The 24,566-nt window shown below is 40.0% G+C and overlaps 1 protein-coding gene across 1 annotated transcript in view; it reads left to right on the forward strand.

The window, feature by feature from the left end:
* Positions 1-24,566, forward strand: part of DEPTOR (DEP domain containing MTOR interacting protein) — a 75,131-nt gene that overhangs the window by 15,388 nt on the left and 35,177 nt on the right. The window contains exons 3-5 of the mRNA XM_009087831.4: positions 9,802-9,980; positions 11,983-12,106; positions 17,721-17,899. Of these exons, the coding sequence (XP_009086079.1) occupies positions 9,802-9,980; positions 11,983-12,106; positions 17,721-17,899 (482 nt within the window). The remainder of the gene's footprint in view (positions 1-9,801; positions 9,981-11,982; positions 12,107-17,720; positions 17,900-24,566) is intronic.

Raw genomic sequence — 24,566 nt, forward strand, 5'->3', positions numbered from 1 at the left:
GCTGCTACCCAGCTGATGGGGTTTCCTCACAGCAGATCCCCAGCTCTGTCCTGACACAGCTGTATGCCACAAAGGTTGGGTGTTTTCCTTCAGATGCTGGAGGAGAACATGCCACTAGTTTGGTTTTGGCTGGCCAGTTGAATCTCCATCCTTCCAATCAGCCAGGTAAGGACCATTGGATGCTTGTACATTAAAAATGGAAACCAGGGAACACCCCGTGGCAAAAAAAAAAAAAAAAAATGGGGTCATCTAACATACTTACAGCTCCTGAGCTTTGGCAAACACACAAAGAATGTCTGTATATCTGCATATACATTTGTAATAAAAGCTTTGATATAAACAGTAAGTGTCTGAATATAGGCAGCATTTGAACTTTCCTTTTTTGCTGCTGGCACGAACCAGGACTTGAAAAAGGCTGAATCCTGGTATAGTGCATTCAAAGTTCAGCCTCTGATATTCTTCCACTGTACACTATTCCCAAGGTTGTTTGGAGACAGTGTAAATCATGTAATTATAAACCACAGGACTGGAAGGTCATCTGAAGAATATTACAATACATAATCCTTTGATGTATTTATTATTATTATTCTTGCCTTAAGTAAGAATTAGAAATCTTTTCTCCAAAACTTTGTCTAATTCTTACATTAGGATCCCTCAACATTACTTAAATAGCTTTTCTTGCTCTCTACTTTCAACTCACCTGAAAGATTATAGACAGCAATTCTGCTCTTCTCACTTTTTGTCTAGGTAAGGCCAGACTCCCAATCCAGTATCTTTCTCTTTGTTCATGAGACTGGCTCATCATTTCTCATACCAGAGTAGAGCTACATTGCATCTCTTTGAGCTGATCATTCTTGAATGAGATGTCATGAATGAGAAGTTCTGTAGTAACAGATACAATGACATAAGCAATTGGATTTCTCATAATTTCTGGAAACATCTCTGTTAGTAGAATGTGAGGTTGCCCTTGGTTTTTGCATGGTCTCAGCCTGTCCCCAGTGAAAGCTTCACTACTGCATATTCAGCTATTTCTTACTCCGTTGCTTTTAGCCTCTGAGTTCCCAGTTTTCAGCAGAGCATTTTATTGTTCATGCACAGTCTTACATTTTATAGTTTTACCTGTTCCTCCATGTCTAGTTATGAACTGTGAAGGTCATCTCTAACAATTTAATTGCCTCTAGGCAATCCAGTCAAATGGATCATTACCTTCAGTGTTTAAAAATCTGCAGCAGTTTTCCAGCTTTGTTTTACAGTTTAGTGGTCAACCACTGAATTTCAATAGACTTCTGGAAGACAGTGGAAAGAACTCCCTTGATTCATGTCTTTGGTCAGTGTAGCATCCTGCATATTGTGGTGTTGCGAGCTGGAGGAGGAAAAAAAGTATGTATCAGATTTTTTTTTTTAATTTAAAGAAATTCAATGCAAAGTGGATTTTCTAGTGAGTACTTTTGCACTTACTGCTATCACAGCTTCCTTCAAAATAAAAAGAATTCCTAGAAATGCAGTAATGCAGTTTTAATAAACATGAAAGAAAAGAAGCTATTAATTCAGAATGTTAACAGATAAACAAAGTTTGATGGTTTTACTACAACATATTGTATATTGAAATAATATTGCATCTTCATTCATTTTAATATGGACCCACATATTTATTGGAAGCAAATAAAAATTTTTGAGTCCTAGCCCCAGTACGAAATCAAGTTTGTTAACAATTGCATGTAACACAAAGCATTTTATTTCTCATTATCTTACCTGTTAGTTACTGGATATTTATGCTTAATGACAGTCATGATTCAGCACAGTATTTGGATAAGAGTTTTGTGTGGAGATGGAAAACAATTGTGAAAAGGAATTGAGATATTACTGCAGTTTGAGGCTTTATTAATGATGAAGGCAGTTTTTTTTTATTCTTGCCTTCAGCAGAGTTGCCAAGGACCACTGAAAGAAGTCCAAGCAGTTGGTGCTCCTCTGGAGAAGTGCAGAATATCAGGGAGAAAATCTCCTGCAGGTCTGTGGTTCTCAGGCTGAGAGCAGCCATTCCTGGAAGGACTTTGAGCTCAGAGTTACCCATATAATGTCCCAGCAAAACTATTTGTCACTTATTGACAGGGTGGGAGAAATACCAAACTGCACTCAAGATTAGGCACTTGACTGATTTCAGTTCTCCCATGGATTTCTTGGGTTATCTCTGGCACATAACAACCCCTTTTGCTCTTTGCACTCCAGGCTTGTTCAGTACTGTGCTGCATTCTGGGCATTAGAGATTTGTTCTTCCCCAGATGTGGTGAGAGATGGGTGGTTCTTGTTTCTCAGGTGGTCTGAAACTTGCTGTACACAGTGCTGGTGCCTAGCAAGGTTAAAGTCAGCTTTGCCCTCTGGGTAAAAGAGGTGTCAGCCTTGCTGCACAGGGGACCTCAGCCTGTAACTTTTTTGGTTGCCCTGCCTCCATGGCATGCATCCAGGAGAGGAGTTCTTACACAGCAGGGCTTTCTGGTACCCATAGCTGTTTGTGTCCTTGGTGCAGCCCCTCTACTTGAGTCCAGTGATACAGGCCTGTAACTGAGCATCCTATTTCCCAGCTGCTGGTCTGTCTCTCCAGGTCTCTGATTGGCAGTGCTAGAAGGAATGTCTGTAGCAGTAGGATTTGGGCTCTCTGACCCGTATTTTCCTTCTTTAGCCCATTTAGCATTTCAAAGGAACATTCTCTTCTTCCAGCCATGTTACTGAGATAACAGGCCTGCATTCCCTGACACAAATTTAATTGATTTTCACTGGCCTCCCTTCAGACCTTATTGCATCTTCCTGAGTTTTCTATCCATAAAATAACTCCTTTATTGAGAGGTATTTTTGCATAAGTCAACAAGAGCTGGTGAGCTTATTACCATGTGAATCCAGTCATAGGACGTCTGTAATAACAGTTCTGTTATGGTTTCTGGTCTGTACTTTGAAATTTTGGTCGTCTTCAGTTTAGATTTGAGAAAATATCCTTGCAAGTACACATTGATCTAATAAGCCTAAGGATATCTGTGCAATGGAGACACAGAAAATTAAAGTGGATACAATACCTAGTTGATTGACATTAGCAGAGATGGCTTGTTTTTGAGTGAAAAGTACATCAGTTCATTTGGGGATCCACACAGTAGTATCCCATAGACTTTGACCTGCATTCATTTGTCACGTGGTGCATCCCAGCTCATCCACAACTGAGTGAGAAGCACAATTATGTCTGACTTCCATTTAGAGAGGGAGGGCTGTGATTTAATGAGTTCCCACAGCTTCAGCCCCTAAAGTGAGCAGCCTGACTGAGACAGGCAGTCTTCCGCTTTCCTTATAAGATTAGGGGCAGGTGAAATAAAAAATTGCCCGTATTCTGTGTTTTCCTATTTATAATCCCCAGTTCTATGCTTTCCAGCAAGACAGAATCTCTTCAAGGTTCAAGTGCACAGGCAGTTAGATATAATATTTGTGTTTGAACACATTTTACTTTAGAGTGAAATGCAAGTGAAATGGCTTGGCAGGCAGGGAGATTAGTCACTTCACAGCTTCTGAAGGTTTTACAAGGGATCTCTAGTTTTATGACAGATCAATACAAATACACAGATTTAATTTCTTCTGCAGTCTAGGGTACTCTGGAGGCTGTGGCTCTGAATTTCTGGCCTGAATTTGTGGGTTGAAAGAGAGTTTCTGAGAGACACCGTGTAGATTTCATTCCAGACCCTGAGCAATGACTGTGTCTGTTCCCCAGAATTTGCTTTGAACCCTGACAGTGTTAGTAAGATATTATGAATATTGAGGATGTCCTTGTGCACCTTTGGTTGCAGGCTTAGTGGCCTTAATACTTTCTGAATGTATTAAAAAAGACTTCATAAAAGAGGCAGCCATAATATTTTATTTAAAGCCACAGGGGCACTGGTGAACTGTCGTTTCTTTGGAAGCTTTAGGATTTCCTCTGCAGTGCACCAAGAGATGGTTTATGGCTCTATGTTCTGGCATCTTCTCATTTTGCATACATGGCTGTGGGCAAAAAAGAGGAGGTTATCACAGTGATGTGAACAGCTATCAGGAGCTGCTTTGAAAACACACTTTCTAAATGTATTTGAAGTGGCAGAATTCCTGCTCTGCTACAGCTACCAAAACAGAAATATCTTCATCCTATTTCCAGTATGACCCCATGTTTTAAAGGGTAATTTAGCTCCTGTGAATTTCAAGGAACAGAATGAAGTGATTGCAGAGCTGAGGCATAAATAGAAAGAGGAACAGGGAGCAGTGAAATGCTGACACTTCAGCTGAGACTTGGCAACCCCAGCTGGAAATGCTTGTCCCAGCAACACACACTGCATTCACAGAGTACCTTCTCCATTGCTGCTGTGTACAAAGTTCACAGAAATTCCTCACTGACCTATTTTATTTTTTTTGATGAGTGCAAAGGCAAAAGTTTAGCATAAAGGACATTTCAAGTAGTTTTTTCCTGGGTGTGCATATATACACAAATGCCACCTTATACTCATTTATTTTGTAATGAACCAGGTGTGTAACTGACTTGTAAGTTTTAAAGTTCAGTGGGACTTCTGCTTCTAAGTCACTGAGACGCTTTGGAAAATGTGATCCTTTAGTAAGACGCCTGTCTACCATCCTGTAGACAAGTCATATGCTTATGTTAGAAACACCAAACTTTGTGACCTCTGGGAGGATACAAAACTGTTCTATTTCAAACAGAAAGGGGCAATTCTACCTACCAGTGGAGGATGTAGGATGTCTCTTGAGAAGAGGTGTGAAAAATCTGTGCTCATTGGCCACCATGAATTGTCCTTATCTTTGGCAAGATGCTTCTTTTGTCCACGTATGTTTCTCGCAAAGGACATCAGGACTAGTTTTCCTTGGAAGTAAGTAAATCCTTCTCTTATAGAAGTCCCATAAATACATGAAACTTGTGAAAGACTTTTAAGATGTCAGAAACCACCTGCAGGGCTTTTCCTCTCTGCATATATCTGCTAATTTTCAAGGGATCTAATACAGTTTTGTTCAGTTTACCCAAATTTGATGAAATTGTAGTAGTTCAATGAATGCTGCCTGGCAGTGCTCAGTCTGGGATAGTCACTGCAACCAAGGGTGTTATGCAAGGTGTAACACATGAGCAGTAACACGTAAACATGCCAGAACTCCTCAGCAGGGGTTGAGCATGCTGAGGCAGGATGTGCATTGTGCTGTGACTGATTATATCATCAGAGTGTATGGTTCAATAATTAGTAAATTCTGATAGGGATTTTTATTTTAAGAGATATCCTCATTGGCGTTTTGTTCTTCCATTAAAAAACACATTGTTTCATCCAGAGCATTGTGGACAGAGGGAATTGGTTCTGCCCCTCTACTCCACTCTGGTGGGACTCCACCTGGAGTGCTGTGTCCTCAGCACAGGAAGGACATGGACCTGTTGGAGCAGGTCCAGAGAAGAGCCCTGAAGATGATTAGAGAGATAGAACACCCATTGTAAAAGCAGAAACACAGACTGAGAGTGCAGCCTGGGGAAGAGATCTTATTGTGGCCTTTCAGTATTTAGAAGTGGCTTAGAAGAATGATGGGGACCAACTTTTTAGTAGGGCCTGTTGCAATAGGACAGGGGTAATGGTTTAAATTAGAAGAGGTAAATTCAGACTAGATATAAGGAAGAAATTTTTCTCAATGAGGTTGGTGAAATCCTGGAACAGGTTGCCCAGAGAGGAGGTAGATGCCCCATCCCTGGAAACATTCAAGGTCAGCATGGAGGGACTCTGAGCAACTTGGTATAATGGAAGATGTCCCTGCTCATGTTGGACTAGATGACCTTCAAAGGTCCTTTTCAGCCCAAACTGTTTGTCTGTCTGTGATTCTATGGTTCTATTATATGTACATTTCATCTGTGTGTGTGGTTGTCTCAGGAAGGCTAAGAGAGGTGAAAGGGTGGAGCACATTAGGAAAGTATTCATACCATGTTGTTTATTTAGAATGTCAGGGACCTGTTCCTCACACATTTTTTGAGCCCTGCTAAGATAAGCATAAGGACTATATAGGATATAGGAACTGGCAGATTATTTGTTCAGAAAATTACCAGGAAGAGCAGGAAGTTTTATTTTTTATTTCATTCTCGTAGAACTCAAGATTGGATAATGCTTTGTAAGATCTATGTTAGTCAAGCACAAACTACTAGACTTAGCAGAGGGAAGTATCTGGGTGAGATATTTGGACTGTGGTTCAGTTAATGATATATATATTCATCCAGCATGTTAGCCTTTTCTGGGGTTGGAAAGGAAAGCTAATTGTGCAGGCACTGTCTCATAAATCCTTACCCACTGGTTCAGAAAAGAGGCAAGGAAGTTCAGAATGCATAATGTCCCTGGTGGAAATAAAAGTGCCCCCATTGGTGAAAACCAAAATGCAAGCTTCATGTAGCTCCAAGAGCAATTTCATCCCAAGTTAGTGCCTGATTCTTCATTTCTGGGCAAAAATTTAGATGCTTCCATTATCATGAAAGTGCCTAATGGCATTTCAACAAATAACATTGTTCCTGAAAGCTCTGAACACATTTCCTGCAAAGCAGGAGCAGTGTGTTCCAAGTTACCTTGTTCCATGCTATGTAGGAGGAAGACACTTCTGTTTGCAGCAAGAGTCCCTACATATTGTCAATTAGAGGAACTCCTGTTTAGACAAGCCCCCAGGAAAACTGTTCTGGCATGCATGCTTGCAAATTCAGCCTTTATTTGTTGTAAGCATGAGTAAGGGCCATGGATATATATTCGTAAATATTAAAGGCTTGAATATGCCTGTTGAACTTCACAGGCAATTGCTCAGATGCTCTGGATCTTGCTTACAATGTTTTCCTCAGGTAGGGCAGACTGTGGCCTCACAGGCAAAATCTGGCAGGTGATCTTGAATTATATATGGAATTATATATGGGTGAGGTAATGACACACACAAAATTGGTTGCTGGTGTAAAGCTATTAAGTTGCAGAAAGTGGGTCAGAATTTGAAAGGCTTGCTTAATCAAGGTGTCCCCTATCACCCCTTGTTGTTTGCCTGTCTTCTCCCCACTCTCCTCTCAAACTGGTCAGTGTTTGTCAGTCAGCTAATTCTCTTGAACAGCTCTTGAGAAAAACTTCTTCTAGTGAGAAAAATGGGTTTGATGCTCAGTTAGGTGTTTTCCAGTCATCATGCAGACTAGCTGACATAAAGTGATTAACATTACTTAAAGGGAAAAAGATCAAGGACTTTGGGTGAGAAGTCAGCTTCTCAGTGCCAAGGGATAAAGTATTTACCACTTCACTTGAGCATTGGTTCCAGCGTATAATTGTATTCACTGGTACATTTTATTCCTTTTCATTCCATTTGACTTGGCTTCCAATAAATACTTCTGAGCACAGACACATTTTTGGAATTCCTGCCTTAACCTTTGATTAGCACACTGCAATATATACTCAATAACTTTTCCTGAGGCTTCTATATTTGTAATTTAAACTATGTACAGTGTCAATTTATTGAGCTACTTCTCCATCATAGAGTTTGATTTTTAGCAGATTTGTAGAGGTGAGGGAGCCTTGACAAAGAAAACAGTGTACACCACTAAAGAGAAAAACTGAATTCCTTTTGTGTTATTCCAAATAAATAAGCCTGGACATAATTCAGTATGGACATAGTTGGCATAGACTGCAGAAGAAATTCACACAATCATGTGGAAATTCAGGTTTGTTGAGGGTTATGTGGTCATGTTTTCTTTGACTTAATGATTTTGTATCCTCTTAGCAAATTTGGATCCACTTTAGCAAGAGAGTGGAAATAATTCAGATAATGAAATACCTATGGGTTTTATAAATATAGACAAAAAGGTGTACAGAGGGACCCTTTTTCTGAGTGAGGCAAAAGATTGTAGTGGGAACCTGTGTCTTTTGACATGACAGAGGAATTGAAATACTTTTAAGCCCACCAACTGCAGAAAAGCCTGCAGCTGGAATTTAAAATATAGATGCTCATTTCTGGGGCTTTTGACTACTGGCTTGTTTGTGAAATGTCAGACCAGTCCTGGTATGCTGCTATGCAACATGTAGACAGAGAATTTTGTAGAAGGGGTTTTTCCTCTTCTATCAGATGAACTCCATCCATTCAGACTTTCACCGCTGACTGAAAGCTGGATTGAGCTGTCTGCCTTTGTATGATGCACTCTTTTTTCTAGTTTTGTTCTTGCAGGTTATTGTGTGACATAAGACCAGATGAACATTAACTGAACCTGGAATGTGTTTTAATTGTAAAGCTCCATCAGACATACTGATAATTGCATGTTTTATAATTAAAACTGTGAATGATTTTCTTTCTAAGCATAGCGACAGCTGTTAGAGCACATCTGGAAAATATGCTTTAAGTAAAAGTATTTTAGCTTAGAGAATTTCACAATCTATGGGATATTTATCAGCATTTCTTTCCAGAATACTAATCTGATTTATCAGTATTTTTAAATACAAAAGTCTTGCTTTTATGTTTTTTGTAAATCTGGCTTTGAATTCACATTCCAGATTGGCAATACCAGTGTACTTCAAGGCTAAATGCTGCAGAACAAAGCATTGCTTTGCTACTATTTTTAGGTAGAAGCCTACATAAGTCTTGTCTGATGCCCTAATAAGTTTCCTTCATTGATTTCAGCCAAATATTTTCCCTTTTTATGATTTTAAAAAGAAATTATTGTTTCATACTGGAATTTCATTGAGAAGAAAATTTCTCATACTCCAGCTCTGTGATTCTTGAGGCTCATGTCAATACCTTTCTGTTCTATTACCCTTGTACCACCTATATTTATTATAGCATTAGTCAGGACTCTTTGCAGACAGTAAGAGTGTTTACAAGGTAGGACCCTGGCCACTTGAAATGAACAGCAATGTTTCTGGTTTTGATAGGAGCCCAAGCATTGTTGTTTCTGCACTTTCCTCAGAACTGTAACTGCATGACAAACTAGATTTTCTGATATGATTCATTTAAATGGAACAAGAAAGCATAAAACTTCAAACAACTTTAAAATTTCTATCTGCTAATTTATTGCTAATGTTGCTTATTTTGTTTATTTGGAAAAAAATGACTTAACATAAAGATGCAGAACCTTAGAACTTCAAGATATTGCTTTAATCAGGATCTTGCATTCTTACTCAAGCATCTCAACCAACTTGCTTTCAGGATGATGAGGGAGATTTTACAGAGAGCATTTGTCAACAGATGCCTAAGTGAGAAATCAGTTTCATTTATTTGGAGTAGGAGGCAACTTTTAATGATAGATTACACTGTGTTGAAGCAGCTTCACACCTGAATTTTAAATCACAAATGCTATCCTTGTCGTGCAGTTGGAGGCAAAATGCAGTTATGCAACCAAGCAAGAAGCTACAGCTGCAAAAATTAATGAGATTAAAAAAACCTACAGCAGCGATGCTATAAAATAATATGGAACACATTAGTGGTAATGTGGGAAAATTAATTCCAAATTATTGACAGTTTAATTGACCTACGGGAAATATTTTAATGGAGTTAATATGCTGTGCTGTTCTTCAGTTTTTTAAACTTTTCCACTGAGCAGAAAACAAGTTTTTCCAATTATGGGGTTGACAGTTGTAACAAATGGTTGCTGTGGGTTCCCTGGTTGTGAGATGCCAGCACTGGATGTGTGACTTTTCTGCCCAACACTTGCAAAGCCCGTCCTGTGAGCAGGGCGTGGGTGCCACTGCTCTGCTCTCCTCCCTTGCTGTGGCAGAGGCTCTTTGCACATGATCCTTACACAGTGATTTGCCCCCCCAGGCTCCGACTGCACGAAGAAAAGGTCATTAAGGATCGGCGACACCACCTCAAAACGTACCCGAACTGCTTCGTTGCCAAAGAGCTGATTGACTGGCTGATCGACCACAAAGAGGCTTCTGACAGGGAGACAGCCATCAAACTGGTGCAGAAATTACTGGATCACAGCATTATCCACCATGGTAAGTGCGGTATCACCTGCTAAACAGTTCTAAGCTAAATTTATTGACTGCTGTGAGACAGAGGGAAATCCCACTCCTGCTCTTCAGCCAAGTGTAGGACAGGTAGGATCCTTTCCCTGCTCCAGATATGGAGCATCTTTTCAACTGTGCTGCTGTGCAAGGTCACCTGTGTTCTGAAGGAGAGGAGAGCCTGAAGAGGTGTGGAGTGATGTTCCTCATGGCAGAGGGAAACTTACCGGAGGCTGTGATGTGTCTCCAGAGCAGCCCCAGCTGGATCGTGTCCCCCCTTTCCTGCAGTTCTCATTTCCCTGCTCCTAAGAGCACAGTTCTCCAGCTGAAAAACCCATCTGAAAAATCAGCCAGCAAAAAAAAAAAAAAATCATTTTTCTCACGTGGATTAGTTCCCTGGCCCTGGCCCTCACAGCAGCTGCACAAACATTAGTGCTGGTACAGCTGCAAGAAAGTTAGTGGTCTGGCTGTGCCCTGATTAATTTTCTCCTAAACTTGTTGTCTATTTGAGATCTGTTCCTTTCAGCTTCTTGAATAACAATTCATGCTGATGAAAAGACTTCCAATTCACTGGTAGCATTTAGTTGCCTTTTGGGGGCATAAAGAGGCTGGGAAGCACATGAGCAAAGAAGATCCAAGGCCTCAATTTCAAGCCTTTAGTATTCCCCATTTCAGAATGGCAAATGTAGCATTTGTTTCTTTTTAAAGAGAAAACTGGGTGACTATGAACAGACGAATGTTGACTTTATGCAGAGGTCATTGTGTGTCCAGCAATGCTGCTGCTGTCTGCAGTATATTAACAACACCTTAATTAAAGTCAGAAATGCACATATTGAATGAGTGCCACTTCTACAGCTTCTGCTTGGCTATTAAATGAAAATTCTGGGTTGTTATGGAAACTGGGACTCACGGTAGATAGTTAAAGAATAAAGTAATTATAGGGTATTCAAATCTGTCTACTTAATCCTCTATTGAGAAAATGTCAGTGAAGAGTTGCGTGGATGCCTGAGTGACTTAATTTAATTGAGCAACAGATATTTTATTGCTGAATGCTTTTTGAAACCTCTAACAACCTTCAAGCATTTTCTACCCTACCATCCAACTGAAAACTGTAGAAGAAATTTTATATATATGTGTGTAGGTATTAGAAATGGAACAGGTGTTTCTTGAAAATGTTCATGTATTGCACTCTAATAAAATACTTTGTGAAGTGAGCTTGGGCAGGTAAATTCAGAGAGGTTCTGTCAGGTTCTGCAGGATGCTTAGAACATTCTTTCAAGCGCCCTGTCAAGTGAAAGAGACACCAGTTCCTGCTTCTGTGGTGCAGAAGGTCCCCCATGTATGTGGGTTGACAGCTGTGCTAGGAGCAGCTTGCTTGGGATACCTTTCCCATAGGTTTATGCCCTTGATGGGGCTCTGTTCTGCTTTTACAAGAGCCCATGATCAGGTGCTGTTCTACAAACCCATTATTTCTTGGTGTGCTCACGTTGTACCTACCATTTGCTAGTTGGCATGGCAGAGCAATTGAGACAGTTTTAAGAAGGCAGAAGACTTTGGTTTTATCTGTTTCTCAGGCCTTCTGTTTCCTACAGCACCACTAACTGATACTAATAACTTTAAGAAGTTTGGCAAACCTTAAATTATTGGGCATTCTACTCTGGTGGCCTTTTAAACAAACAAGACAAGAGACTGTTTTCATCAAAAGGTTTTCTGGGAATGTAGTGGATGGCTGCTTTTTTTGCTCTTTATGTTTGCAGTAATACTCATAAAACTGATGGACACTTTTCTCCCTGACCAAGAAATTTGGTTACCTCTCAATATTTTCTCCAGCCTTTCATTAGAATGGAGTAAAGCTCTGTGCTGAGAAATGCAAGAGGTTAGACTCTACACATGCTTGCTTTGAAGCTCAGCAGTGGTACCTGCTAAATGGATCCTCAGCTACTTACCATGTCTGTGAATTTTATTTTTTTTATTTTATTATTTTATGTTTCAGTCTGTGATGAGCATAAAGAATTCAAGGATGTCAAACTGTTCTACCGCTTCAGAAAAGATGATGGGACATTTCCACTGGACAATGAGGTGAAGGTGTTCATGAGAGGACAAAGACTGTATGAAAAGTATGTTGCATTCAGTATTCGTAATATGTTGATAATAGTGATAATGTGAGGCAAATGATACCTGTTAGTCTATTTTTGAATCATCAGAGGTTTTCAATGCATGCAGGAATGGGTCTGGGAAATTCCATTACTTCAGCTGGGAGTCCTTCCCTCTCCTATTTTTCTTTTACTTCATATTCACTAGAGGCATTTTGTTTAAAATCTGATGCCCCAGATTATAAATACATCCTATATGAGAATCCAATCTGAATTGAAGCCCTTGAAATCTATTCTGTAAAAATAATTACAGAATTATTTGTCAAAATAATTCAAATAATTACAGAATTAATTATTTAATTAATTATTAATTAATTAATTATTTTATATGTAAAAGCATAATTATAATTCCTAAAACATTATTGAATGAGTAGCTACATGTCTGTGGAGACTCCATACCTACAGCTTCATAGGGAGTCATGCTTTTAAATAATAGGTGAGATGAATCTTCAGTGTTCCAGTCTGCAAAGTTTCAACATCAGAAAAGTTATGTTAAAAGCAATTTAAAAAAAAACACTAACCCAACCAAGAGCATCTGATTACCTAATTTAAACAGATTATTATACTGAGATAATAAATATGCCACTGGATTACTTCCATCAAATAACTATCTTAACCATACTTCCTAATATTAAATTAAAGACATTTTTATTCAGGATGTAGAGATTTTGACGTGGTACTTTCAAGCACAGAGAAGAAAATGCATGTTGGCATATGCTACAAATTAATGCAAAAGTTGTGATGTGTTATTTACCAAAAGCTTGAAGTATTGCTCTAGACTGAATGCCACTCACTCTCCTGCTTGCTTGGCACTGAAGCGTGCAGCAGCCAGGAGAGATGCTGTGTTTTCTTGATGAAGGAAATTTGTTTCCTTCTCAGAAGAAAGCACTCAGGAAGCTCACAAGTTTAAAAGCTTATTTTCAAGGTTAGCTGGCTCTGGAGATCATTTTAGTGAAAGAACAGTGAACCCAAAATATAAACAAATACCTGTAAATGCCACTCCTTTTGTTGCACCCATCATATAAAATTCCCCAAGATACAGTGACTGTGACTATTTAAAGTAAAAATATAATAAAGTGTATAAGACATTAGAAAATGCATCACTGGAGAAAATCCTCCATTCTACGCACTGGGACAGGTGGGATGAATCATCTAGTTTTAAACTCTTCTATGCCTTACTAAGCACAGCATTTGCTCTTTAGACTCAGTAAACATGCAGTGTCTACAAGCCTGACCTATAGTCTGAAAAGCAGATTAGAGTGTATACAGTTCTTTCTTTAGTCTATATTTCTATTTCAATTATCTGTAAGAAAAATAATATTTTGTTGGCAAGGCTGATGCCAGTCTTCTGCATGAAAGGAGCCATAGTCTAAAGAACTCTGTTCTAATAATGTCTGCTTCCATCACCATTTCTATGAATGGAGAAATATCCCCAAACCAAAGTCTGTGATCCAGGTTGTCTAACTCTGTAGTAGCAGAAAAACATTCATAACAGTAGAGAGTGTTCCTATCTTGGCAAAGGAGCACCTGTATCTGAATATAACTGCATCCTTGTCAGGTGCTTGCTCCTAGGCAACGCATCTGAAAGGTTCAGAAACTTTTAAAAACAGCCCTGAGTGCTAAATATAGTATAAATTAAAAATACCTGTCATTTCAAAACCAGTATGTGACAGTGAAAGGCAGTCAAAATTCTCCATGGATCATTGGAAGTATTTTGTATTCATGGGAGATAAGAATGCATACCTGGCCTATCTGGGCTTCACTTTGTTTATTTTAGCAAATCCCTTGTGCAGAGATTTCAGATTTTGTTAGTTCCCTTGCCTATGCACCTTTATTAGCAGCACCACAATTTCATTGGATACACTTCAAACTCAAAATCTAATGCTGAAAGTCAGGAAGATCTCTGCAGTGAAGTGTCTGATTGTGTAATATATCTGTTGTATCAGTTTGCTGATGGTCTTGAGAAAGAAAATATTAATTCAGTGCTATTAAAATAATTACTAAATGGCAGCAACCAGAGAAAAATATTCATGCACAAACATTAAGTCATTTACCAGCATATTCAACTTGTTTATCAAAATGCCTATGGGCCTGATTGCAAGAGAAATGCAGCTATGCCAAAGGAAATCTGTCCAAATCCAACACATTTTGAAAATCTGTGTCTAATTTTGTAGAGTTTGCTGATCTTCACCAGGCTTTTCTAATTTAAGATAGACATTATAATTATTTTCTGCTCTTTTCCACTCTCTGATTGGGGCTGGAGTACCACTAGGTTCAGAAGCCAAAGTAGTTTGTGCTTGCCAAAATTGCAGACGTTACCCAACACTAGTCCATGCAAATTGTGGGTAAAACGAACAAAATGCTTTAGGAGGATCAACAGGTTGTTGCATGGATGTCTTAGGCATGTTCCTTACATTCAGACATCTGTTTTAGGTAAATGCCTTGTTCTCTGCCCTGAGACATGGGAACATCAGGACTGTCCCTCTGCTGAGGAGCTCCCTTTCTCATCTCTTCTGCATGACCACAAAGCTCCTCGTAACCTGAACTCTCCTTTCTTGTGCATGACCCCCTTCACCCACTGTGGGCATCTTCAGTGGCTGTTCCTGTGGGATTAGAAGATTTAAAATCAGTCTCTGATTGTACACTCCTTTCCTTTGCACTGAAAATCATGAACCAGTTCAGATTCACTGCACATCATTGCAAACTTTGGTAATCCTGTGAATAAGCTTTGAGGTTCAGGTTTCTAACTAGAGATGAAAACTACTGGATTTCCTACAGTCTTGTCTGAAATAGTTGAATAGTTAATAAGATCTAAGGTTGGTATTAGCTTTCAAGCTCTACAGGACTGCCCAGATAGGTTGAAAGAGATAAACATGTTTCCTGTTCAACAAAACTCTCCCTGCAAATCTTTTATAAATCCAGCACGGACCTTTTGTAGTTTTTAAAAAAAAAAATCAAGTTGTTGCAGGCACCTTATTTTTATGATGTTTGTAATTCTCAGTAGAGTTTGGTCAGACACACAAGATTGTTGTTTCTGGTGCAGTCATGCACAGGAGCTATAAGTCATTGCGTGATGCTGACATCAGCTGAGATTTTTGAACCAGATTTCACCGTGAAAGAAGTGCAGATTTATGGTTTTAATTTCAGGAAATCTTTCAGATAATTTTGAGACTGCATTCTTGGAATCACTTTCAGTCTAACTCATCAGTGGTTGAGTTGCTTTTATCCTCTGGTGCAGTTATTTTGATAAAAACAAGGCTAAAAATTTCTTTTGAAAAGGAGTTTGAATATCAGTGTTTGGATAAATACATTCCTTTAATGCAGGACAACACCAGTTTTAGCAAATAACACGTTTTGGCATTAACAGCCTCATGTGTTTTTGGAACAAGGAGAAAATGGAAGAGTAAAAGGAAGTTTCCAGTTCTGCCTAATGAAAGGCCAGGCTTTTGATTGATGTAAATTGGTACAGTTTTGTTGACAGCCATGGAGTTACAGTGATTTACTTCAGTGAGTGACGTAAGTCCGTGGATTGCTGTGTCTGGGCTTCTTAAACCAGCAATTTGTCGTGTCTGTTTGTTCACAAGTCCAAATCCTTTGCAGTGCTATTCTGGGCTTATGCAGAAGGGTGTGAAATGTCAAACTGAGTGTTTTTCCACTTGATATTTTTCCAGATTTCTTTTGTGTCTCTGTAAAAATCGAACCATTAGTGCTGCCTTTTCAAGGACCATTCTATCTGCAATTTCAATGAGGCAGTCAACTAATTATAGACTTATCAAAGAACAATTAACATAATCCTAAAGATTTTTTATTTGGTGCCTGCAGAGCCTGGGTAACCAGTTCTGGGTAGCCATGCAGCAGATGGTACAAAAAGACACAAGCTTTGGGTTTGCATTTCTTTTCTGGGGGGGGAAAAGCCTGGTGAACAAGACACATTTAAAGATAGCACGTTGGAGCACAGTATGTCTGTATTAGAGGTGGTGAGTGTGGGACAAAATGCTGAGGGACAAGATGCTTGTAAATTAAAATATTAAAACATAATGAAGTCTGCAAGAATTGTAGAGTGAATACGTTGTCTTCAGCTAATTTGGCTTTCTCAGTTCTTACTCAGCTCAGAGGTGCTGGCAATGACACACCACCTAAACCAGCAGTTCCTTGTGCTACCCCTGCCACACAGCTGTGGCTGAGCAGCCTTGGCCTGGTTTGATGATCTGCTACCTGGTGGACAGATCCTGTAGTTTTAGGCCTCAGGTTAGTGCTCATTAAACTCAAGAGAAGAGTGTTTTAGATGAAATAACAGAGGTTGGACCACATCAAACCTCTTCACTATAATTTCAAATGAAACTTCTCTCTGTGTTCCTATAGCACAGATTTTTCTGATGCTTCCCAAAGGAGATGAAGTTATATTCTATAATCTCTGTCAATCTCAATCTCTGTCTGTACATGCTGTCAATTTAAGAAGCAGAAGGCTCATGTATGGATTTACTTGAATTTCAATTCCTTTATCAGAAGGGCAAAGATTCAGCACTTCCATAATATGACTGTTGTAGTTCAGATGTGCCCTTATTTCAAAACAGTTGGTGAAGGGAGGGGACCTGTTACTCTCACAAGGAAAAAACAGTTCTTGAACTATTACTCTGAAAGTCTTACCATTAGTCCTATTATTAGCCTATGATAAATAATATAATTATGAAAAAATTAGGTTAATAAGGATACTGTGGTGCTCAGTCTCCCCCCAAAAAGTGGAATTCTGTATTAATTACAAAGAAGTTATTCTCATTTCTTCTTTAAAGCTGCCTTTTGCATTAACAAAATATTGAGGCTTTTTTTTTTTTTAAGACCCTGTCATTTGCATAGGTGTCTTGAATAGAGAAGAGTTTTATTAGTATCCTTCAGCTATTCACATGGCAGTTGCTAGGAGATTTTGGGACATCTCATGATGTTCCTCTGACTGGTGTTACAGAGAGCCAGCTGAGGCACAGAGAACTGTGAGCCTCAGATGTTAAAATGTGTTCAGGTTCATGTGCAACTCGCTGACTGCAGCTGCATCATCAAATGTTGGATGCACAATATTTATCCACCCCCAAACCACAGAACTACCTTTTTTCCTTCTCTTGAATTTTTCTGCAGCTGTTTTAGAGCTTTTGGAGAGAATTTTCAAAGTCATCTAAATGACTTCAGGGCATGGTGCCGCTAACTGTAAATATTAATTAGGAAGCTTTGAACACATTAGTCACATTCTGGTGCGTTTAGGCTAATTTTTTTTTCAAAGCTGATTACGCAGTAACTTTTAGAGAATGTTAAACACTAAATAGGGTAAATGCAAAACCCAAAAATCTCATTTTCTTTTAGGGGTAAAACCAAGAAAGCATTAACTTCACACAGGGATATAAACCCTAAATTTCTTTACTAAGAGTTTTCATTCACTTCCTAAGTAGATTGATAGCTTGAGGAAAGATTCAGCAAGGCAGTGAAAGCTTCATATGCATTTGCTTGATATAAATGACATTTGCCAGAATAGATCTCGAACTGCTTTTCTGAAGAACCATTCTCTCTACCAATTTCCCCCCCACCAAACCAGGCTGATGAGTTCTGAAAACAGCCTTCTGCAAGCCAGGGAAGAGGAAGGAGTGAAGTACGAGCGGACCTTTGTCGCGTCGGAGTTCGTGGAGTGGCTGGTGCAGGAGGGAGAGGCGGCGACGCGGAGCGAGGCGGAGCAGCTCGGCCGCCGGCTGCTGGAGCACGGCATCATCCAGCACGGTGAGAAACCCTCTGCCAGGCCGGGAAACTGCGCGGGCTGGAGCCATGTCTTCGGCTCAAATCACCTGGAGGGGCCCTTGTCTTTATCGTGATCTCTCTGATCACGATATGTTTTGGTTCTAAATCATTTCAGATAGGAGTCGAAGGAGCTTTATTTAGTAGAAGGGCGGCTACTCCAAAAGTGCATTGTATTAGTTCTGAAAATGCTTCCTCAAATGCAGAATATGGCAGGAATTTGAAACTGTGTAAAAACAACCTAAGGATGTGGATGAAAATCAGTACTCCTACACTTGCAGTAATTGACTTGTAGAACTTCCTTGCAATGTGTGTAATTGAAGTAAATAGATTTGTAAGGATCAAACAGGGATTAGAACCATAAATAAGCTAAATTCTGTATGCAGGATAAAAATTTCAGGGTCTGTGTATCTCCCTGCTTGTAGGCAGAACAGAGCATAGTCTGATGCTAGAAAAGCAGTTTTCCTTCTTGGGCATGTAGCAGAGTTGTTCAAGTATGTTTGGGCAGGAAGGAGGATGTCACTGTTGGTTGAAGTGTTATTGTATTTGTCCTGGTGGTATAAATTCTTTGAGGCAGGAATCAAATATTTCTTCATGGTCCAGTATAATGTGTCTGACAAATACACTTTCACCAAGAATCTCCTTCTGTTAAGGGTGGAGGAGACAGAGTTTTCTCTGTCTACTGCCACGAGGGTGAAGAAATTAACACCCCTGTCCTCATTTTACATGTTCTCATTTTCTGTTCTCAGTGCACGTTGCCCTTCTGTAACCAGGCTTTTCCCACCACAAAAGTGGCACTACCTCTGGAGCAATGAAGGGGTGCCAGGAGGCGACAAAAGGATGGCAGGAGTTGTTACCTGCATTACTTAGTGCACAATGGGAAAATAATCATATCCTGGTGGTCCAAGTATTGTTGCATTAAACCTAATTCTGACAGAGAGTGAACAGATGATATCAGCAGGCTGTCAGTACACCAGGTGCTGGATTGACTAGGTTGCTTGTTACTTCACAGGAAAACCTAGTTTTAATGAATAGAGAAAAATGGGCATGCAAGTGGCCTGCACAGTTCTGTCATGGTTCTAATCATATTCACATTAACTTGCAATTATTAGAAGCTACTTCTGAATGTTTACAGTGATCAACTTCCAGTTCTATAATTACTACTGTGCTTCCTATGATTTATAGGGTGCCAACTGCTCAGAGCTTGATGGACAGGAAAGGTATGCTACCCCTCCTCTTTACAGCAGCAATGATTTCATTCCTATTTTTACCTGAACATTTTCTGTGTATTACATATGTGGTAAACTTTCCCTACTGTCTTGGGATCCCAAACCAGGACACTTACAAAAAAAGTTAAAAAAAAATTATATGTGAGATTCATGCTGATAAAGGTGGTTTTTTTTTCAGAGAAAATAAAGTCAGGACTTAACATTTGGTGCAAAGCTGGTTTTCATAGATACTGAGATCTTTGCAGAGCTAAGAAAGTCAGGATGTGGCTTTTCTTGCAGATCAACCCTTGTTTCATTAACTAAGACAAATTCTCAGCAGGGCACATTTGCAGGGAAATAATTTTGCCCCTGTCAAGCCAGGTTGCAGGGGTCATTCCTGAGTGACACTGGCCCTGCTCCTCCAGGGATAGCCCTGGCCATTCTGCAGGTTTATCCCTTGCCCATTGTTTTCTTGTAGTCAAGATTATCTGCAAAGCTCCCCCTTAGAAAGAGATTTGAAACTCACGAAGTAAAGACAGGGTTCTGGGAATTAGCTGATAGCTGAGGAAGTGGTCTTCTCACTGTCCACACCAGGTCATTGCTGCAAGGTGCTGTCATCTTCCTCGCCCAGTTTTTAGCAAAACAAACATAACTGAGTGGGGATTTCACAAGGACTTGATGGGGATACTGGGAGTAAAGTGAAACTGAATGGTGTCCTTGAGATTTTTCTTCTATGAGTGAACATGCTTTGTGCACACTTTCTCCTTTGTGAAAGGAGATTTCATTAATTTCACTGCAATCATTTGTCTGGGTAGTGTTAGGAATATTGATGAAAGAAGAGGCAGAATTAAAATAGAGCTGGTTTGGGGTTCATCTTAGCAACTGGGTATGATCTGTGCACATTGAAGGTTCTTGTAATGCTGGCTTCCTCTGAGAAGGGAGCTCAAAATGAGAACTTCTAGTACAGAATTAGGGATATAAACTGTAAAACAGCAAGAAAGGTATTCTTTCCCCACACCCTATCTTACAGAGTTCTAGATGCAATTAAAAAAAAAAAAAAAGAAAGCTATTTTTCTATTTCTTAGTACCACAAATTAATTTCACCATACTGTGCTTCCTTTGTTTTGTCTCTCATCAGCAATACCAAAATGTTACTGGACACTAATTGGCATCCTTGTTGGCAGAACCAGCAGAAAGACTCTTGACTGAACAGCAGTGGAGAATAAAACATTTCCTGTTCAAGCTGTATTGTTTGATATCCACAGTATGGAATAAAATAAAACTTACTGTATTATTCTTATGAAGTATTTCTTACCCACCTAATGTGATGGAAAGTAATAGAAATAGTTGCATCAAGTTGCCAATCTCTGTAGTAATTTTCCAGCCACAACCGAATTATGCAATGTCTTTTTACTACTACTGACTTTCATTTCAATTACTCAGAGAAGCTGTGTTCTGCAGCTGAGGCACTGTATTCAAAATGGCTTCCTGACACATTTTTCTTCACTTTAATTGGTCAGACACCAACCAGGTTTCACACAGGAAACAAACACCGATGCTAATTTTAAAAAGGAAAACAGTGGTTTAAGAGGAATTGTATAAATGCTGCAAAAGCATCAAATTCTCAGTTTTGAAATAATCTTCCTGATCTCTTTGGACATATGTAACCATACATATTTCCCCTGCCATGCATGAAAATGATGAAATGTACTTAAGTGCTGAATTGCTTCCTGCCAAAATCTCACTGGCCCACACCAGTCACTGAGATTTGCTCCACTGGTTGGAGCCTGATGCTAATAATGCAAAGTTGTGGGTTTGATTCCCATATGGGCCATTCACTTAAGAGTTGGACTCAATGATTCTTGTGGGTCCCTTCCAACTCAGAATATTCTGTGATTCTGTGAAATCATAACCCATAAAACACTATTACCACCATTTTCACAAATAGGACCCAGATTTCCTTTGCTGTGTATTGGTACCCCATGTGATATGGAAAAAAGCCCCCATAAGTATCAGGGAATTGTGCATTTTGCATTTCTTGAAAGCTGGTGTTGGGATTGTACTTGCCAGTAGTTATTTGGCATTTGTGAACACTGATGGCCTTTATCCAGAATATAGAAATAAAGACTGTGGGAAGAGTTATAAGTTTGATGATGCACATAAAGGCTGGGACAAAAGGTGTGCAGAACACATTTCTCAGCTGTAGAAAAGCCCATCTGGTGAGATATGTAGAGCTTGGTAATGATAATAGATAAAACTTTCCTCCAGGAGACTGGATCTTTCTTAGTTCTTCTTCGTATGGGCCTGGTGGGATTAGCTAGTGGGGTCAAAATTCAAATGCAGCAGGAGAAGAAGAAGTTCTCTGCCGGCTGCCAGCTCCCAGGTAGATCAGGGCAAAGCAAGGATGATCTGGGTGCAGGTGGAGGACAGTGTAAGCACCCTCACATAGTCACAGCCCTTTCTCAGTCTGGAAAACAGAATACTGAGAAAGGGCTGTGGCTATGTGTGGGTGCTGACTGTGACTATGAGATGTCCAAGGACAAAAGAGGATATTCACAGAGCTCTTTACGGAATAATTTTTGGCTCATACTTGTTTATAGCCCTTTTTGAAGAACTTACCCTGCACCTGCAGCCACAACAGCAGAGCACTGCTGACATGACAGGCAGAGTCTTCCTGTCCTCCTCCAAGGACTCATTGGGTATGAAAGCTTGAGGGATGGAGAAACATCTGCCTGATGTTTCAGAAACTTTTAAAAACTTGCAGAAACTTTTAAAGTCTGTAATCTCCAGTGATAAATAAGTTGAATTTAAATCTGGTTAATACTGTTAAGGAAAACCAGTGCTGTCTTAGGATGGCACCTACAACTTGCAAGATGAATACTTGCATTTCTTCCATGGCAGCAATGAAACCATAGCTCATTTACTAATATTTTTCAATATATTGTGGGATGTGAACACACAGAGATTCCTTGTACCACAGATGGTACCGTGTGTGCTGCCAGTTGAGCCTGTGAGAAATGGGGGCTTGAGCAGCTGGGCTCATCTTCTCATGCCAGATCACATTCTGTCTCTTTTGTAGTTGTGGCTTCCCAAGCTGCTGCTGACCTTCAAGTCCATGTGCTTGGTGTGATTTCTTCCCTGACATGCCCCCAGCATCTTCCCTGAGCAGTGACCACAGCATGGTTCAGCAAGAAGCATTTTGCAGTGGCTGTCCACTCTGCTCCAGGGTGTTGGGATGTGGATTCCCAGACCCAGACCAGCAGCAGAATAGGTCTGGTGAGGCTTTGCTCTCCTGAGTGATTGAGGGGTGTAAGAGTCTCATGACAGCCTAGCAGCTGTCTTCGTTGGAACACCTGATCTACCTGGATTTCAGAAATGCCTTTGATACTGTTTCCTGTGCCATTCCACAGAAACTGTATTCCCATGGTGTGGATCAGTGCACTCTTCACAGGGCAAAAAATTGTCTGGGTGGCCAGGCCTGGAGTATTCCCCAGGGCTCAGTATTGGGGCCAGGACTCATTATTGGGGCCAGCCCTCTTAATTATCTTTGTTAAGGAGATCTTTATCAAGGCATCAAGGGCAGCAAAAGTGACTTTATGGATGACACCAAGATGATTTGGAGTATTGATCTTCTGGAAGGTAGGAGGGCTCTGCAGAGGGATCTGGACAGTCTGGAGTGACGGCCCAAGGCCCGCCGTGTGAGGTTCAGCAAGGCCAAGGGCTGGGTCCTGCATTGGGTCACAACAACCCCATGCAAGGAACTCCATCCAACACTCCAGGCTTGGAGATGAGTGACTGGAAAGGTGCCCATTGGAAAAGAAACTGAGCCCAGATGCCCTAGAAGGCCAATGGCATCCTGGTCTGGATCAGAAACAGTGTGGCCAGCAGGACCAGGGCAGGGACTGTCCCCCTGTACTCAGCGCTGGTGAGGTTGCACCTCAAATCCTGTGTCCAGTTCTGGGCCTCTCACTACAAGAAGGACATGGAGGGGCTGGAGTGTGTCCAGAGAAGGGAACAGAGCTGGGGAAGTTTATGGAGCACATGTCTGGTGAGGAGCAGCTAAGGGAGCTGTGGATGTTTGGCCTGGAGAAAAGGAGGTTCAGGGGAGACCTTGTCACTCTCTCCAACTCCCTGAAAGGAGACTGTAGCCAGGTGGGGTTGGTCTCTTCTCCCAGGTACCAGTGACAGGACAAGAGGAAAAGACCTCAGGTTGCATCAGGGGCAAGTTTAGGTTCGGTATTAAGAAAAATTTCTTCTCTGAAAGGGTTGTCTTGAATTGGAGCTGCCTAGGGAATTGATGAAGTCACCATCCCTACAGGAATTTAAAAGATGTGTAGATGTGACACTTAAGAATTTGGCACCACTTAAGTGGTGAACTTGGCAGTGTCAGGTTAATGGTTGAGCTTCATGATCTTAGAGGTCTTTTCCAACCTAAATGATTGTATGATTTTGTCAGTGCTAGGATTTTTTGATGGTAAGAAATAGGTGGTAAGAAGTCTTAGACATGATATCAGTATCTTTGGCCTCCACCCTCCTTTAAAATACCTTTCAACTTTAAAAAGTTTTATTGAGGTGATTGCACTAGATCAGACCTGGTGTGTTCAAGGTAGACGTGTTCTGCTGGCTTAGCACAGAAGCAGGTGCTTATCGACTTTCAAGAGTTAATCTTTTATCTGCAAACTCTACTGTGCAAATTACTTTCTGAGACAAAAACCAACACTTTTTAGTGACTTAGTGAGAACAGTAAATGTTGACATGTGCTATGTCCCTGTCTGCAGGAAAGTCTTACATCTATATTTAACTGTACTTATTCTTTGCAAGGACTCTGTACCTTTATACACTAGATTTTCTTTCTGAAGATGATCAATGCATTTTGTTTAAACATCAAGACACATGATGCAACTGAAAGTTTGTTATAATTGTGGAAGTGGATTAAATATCTGAAGCATTGTTTCTCTTGCTTTTGTTGAAAAGCTTTCCTTCTCTTCTAAAATTGCTGTGAATAATGAAGTATGTGCTGCTATATTTACCTTAGATGTCCAACTGCTTATGATTAGCTGAATATGATTCACTTGCAAAGTGAAAACTTGCCATGTATGTGAAATGTACCCTTCCTTAATTCAAGATTTCTTTTTGGAACCCCTTTCTTGGAAATATCAACTGCAGATACAAGTTTACAAGTATCATTGAAGCATACCATAAATCCTTGACTTAATTGATCATAGGCTTTTTTCTCCAAAATCAACATACATATTTTTTAAAACAATTTTTCTAGTTGATCTAAAACCTGGATCACATCAGCCCTTGGATGTATCCAAGCTTTCATTAAGCTAAAAATTATAAAACATCTCATTTTTACAGATGATGCCTTGATTTATCTCAGTAAAACACAAGCCTTCAGTTAGTCTATGATGTCCTGCAACACAACTTTGTTTTTTAAGTCC

Source organism: Serinus canaria, chromosome 2 (genome assembly GCF_022539315.1).
Source record: "Serinus canaria isolate serCan28SL12 chromosome 2, serCan2020, whole genome shotgun sequence".
In the NCBI taxonomy this organism is placed as follows: domain Eukaryota; kingdom Metazoa; phylum Chordata; class Aves; order Passeriformes; family Fringillidae; genus Serinus; species Serinus canaria.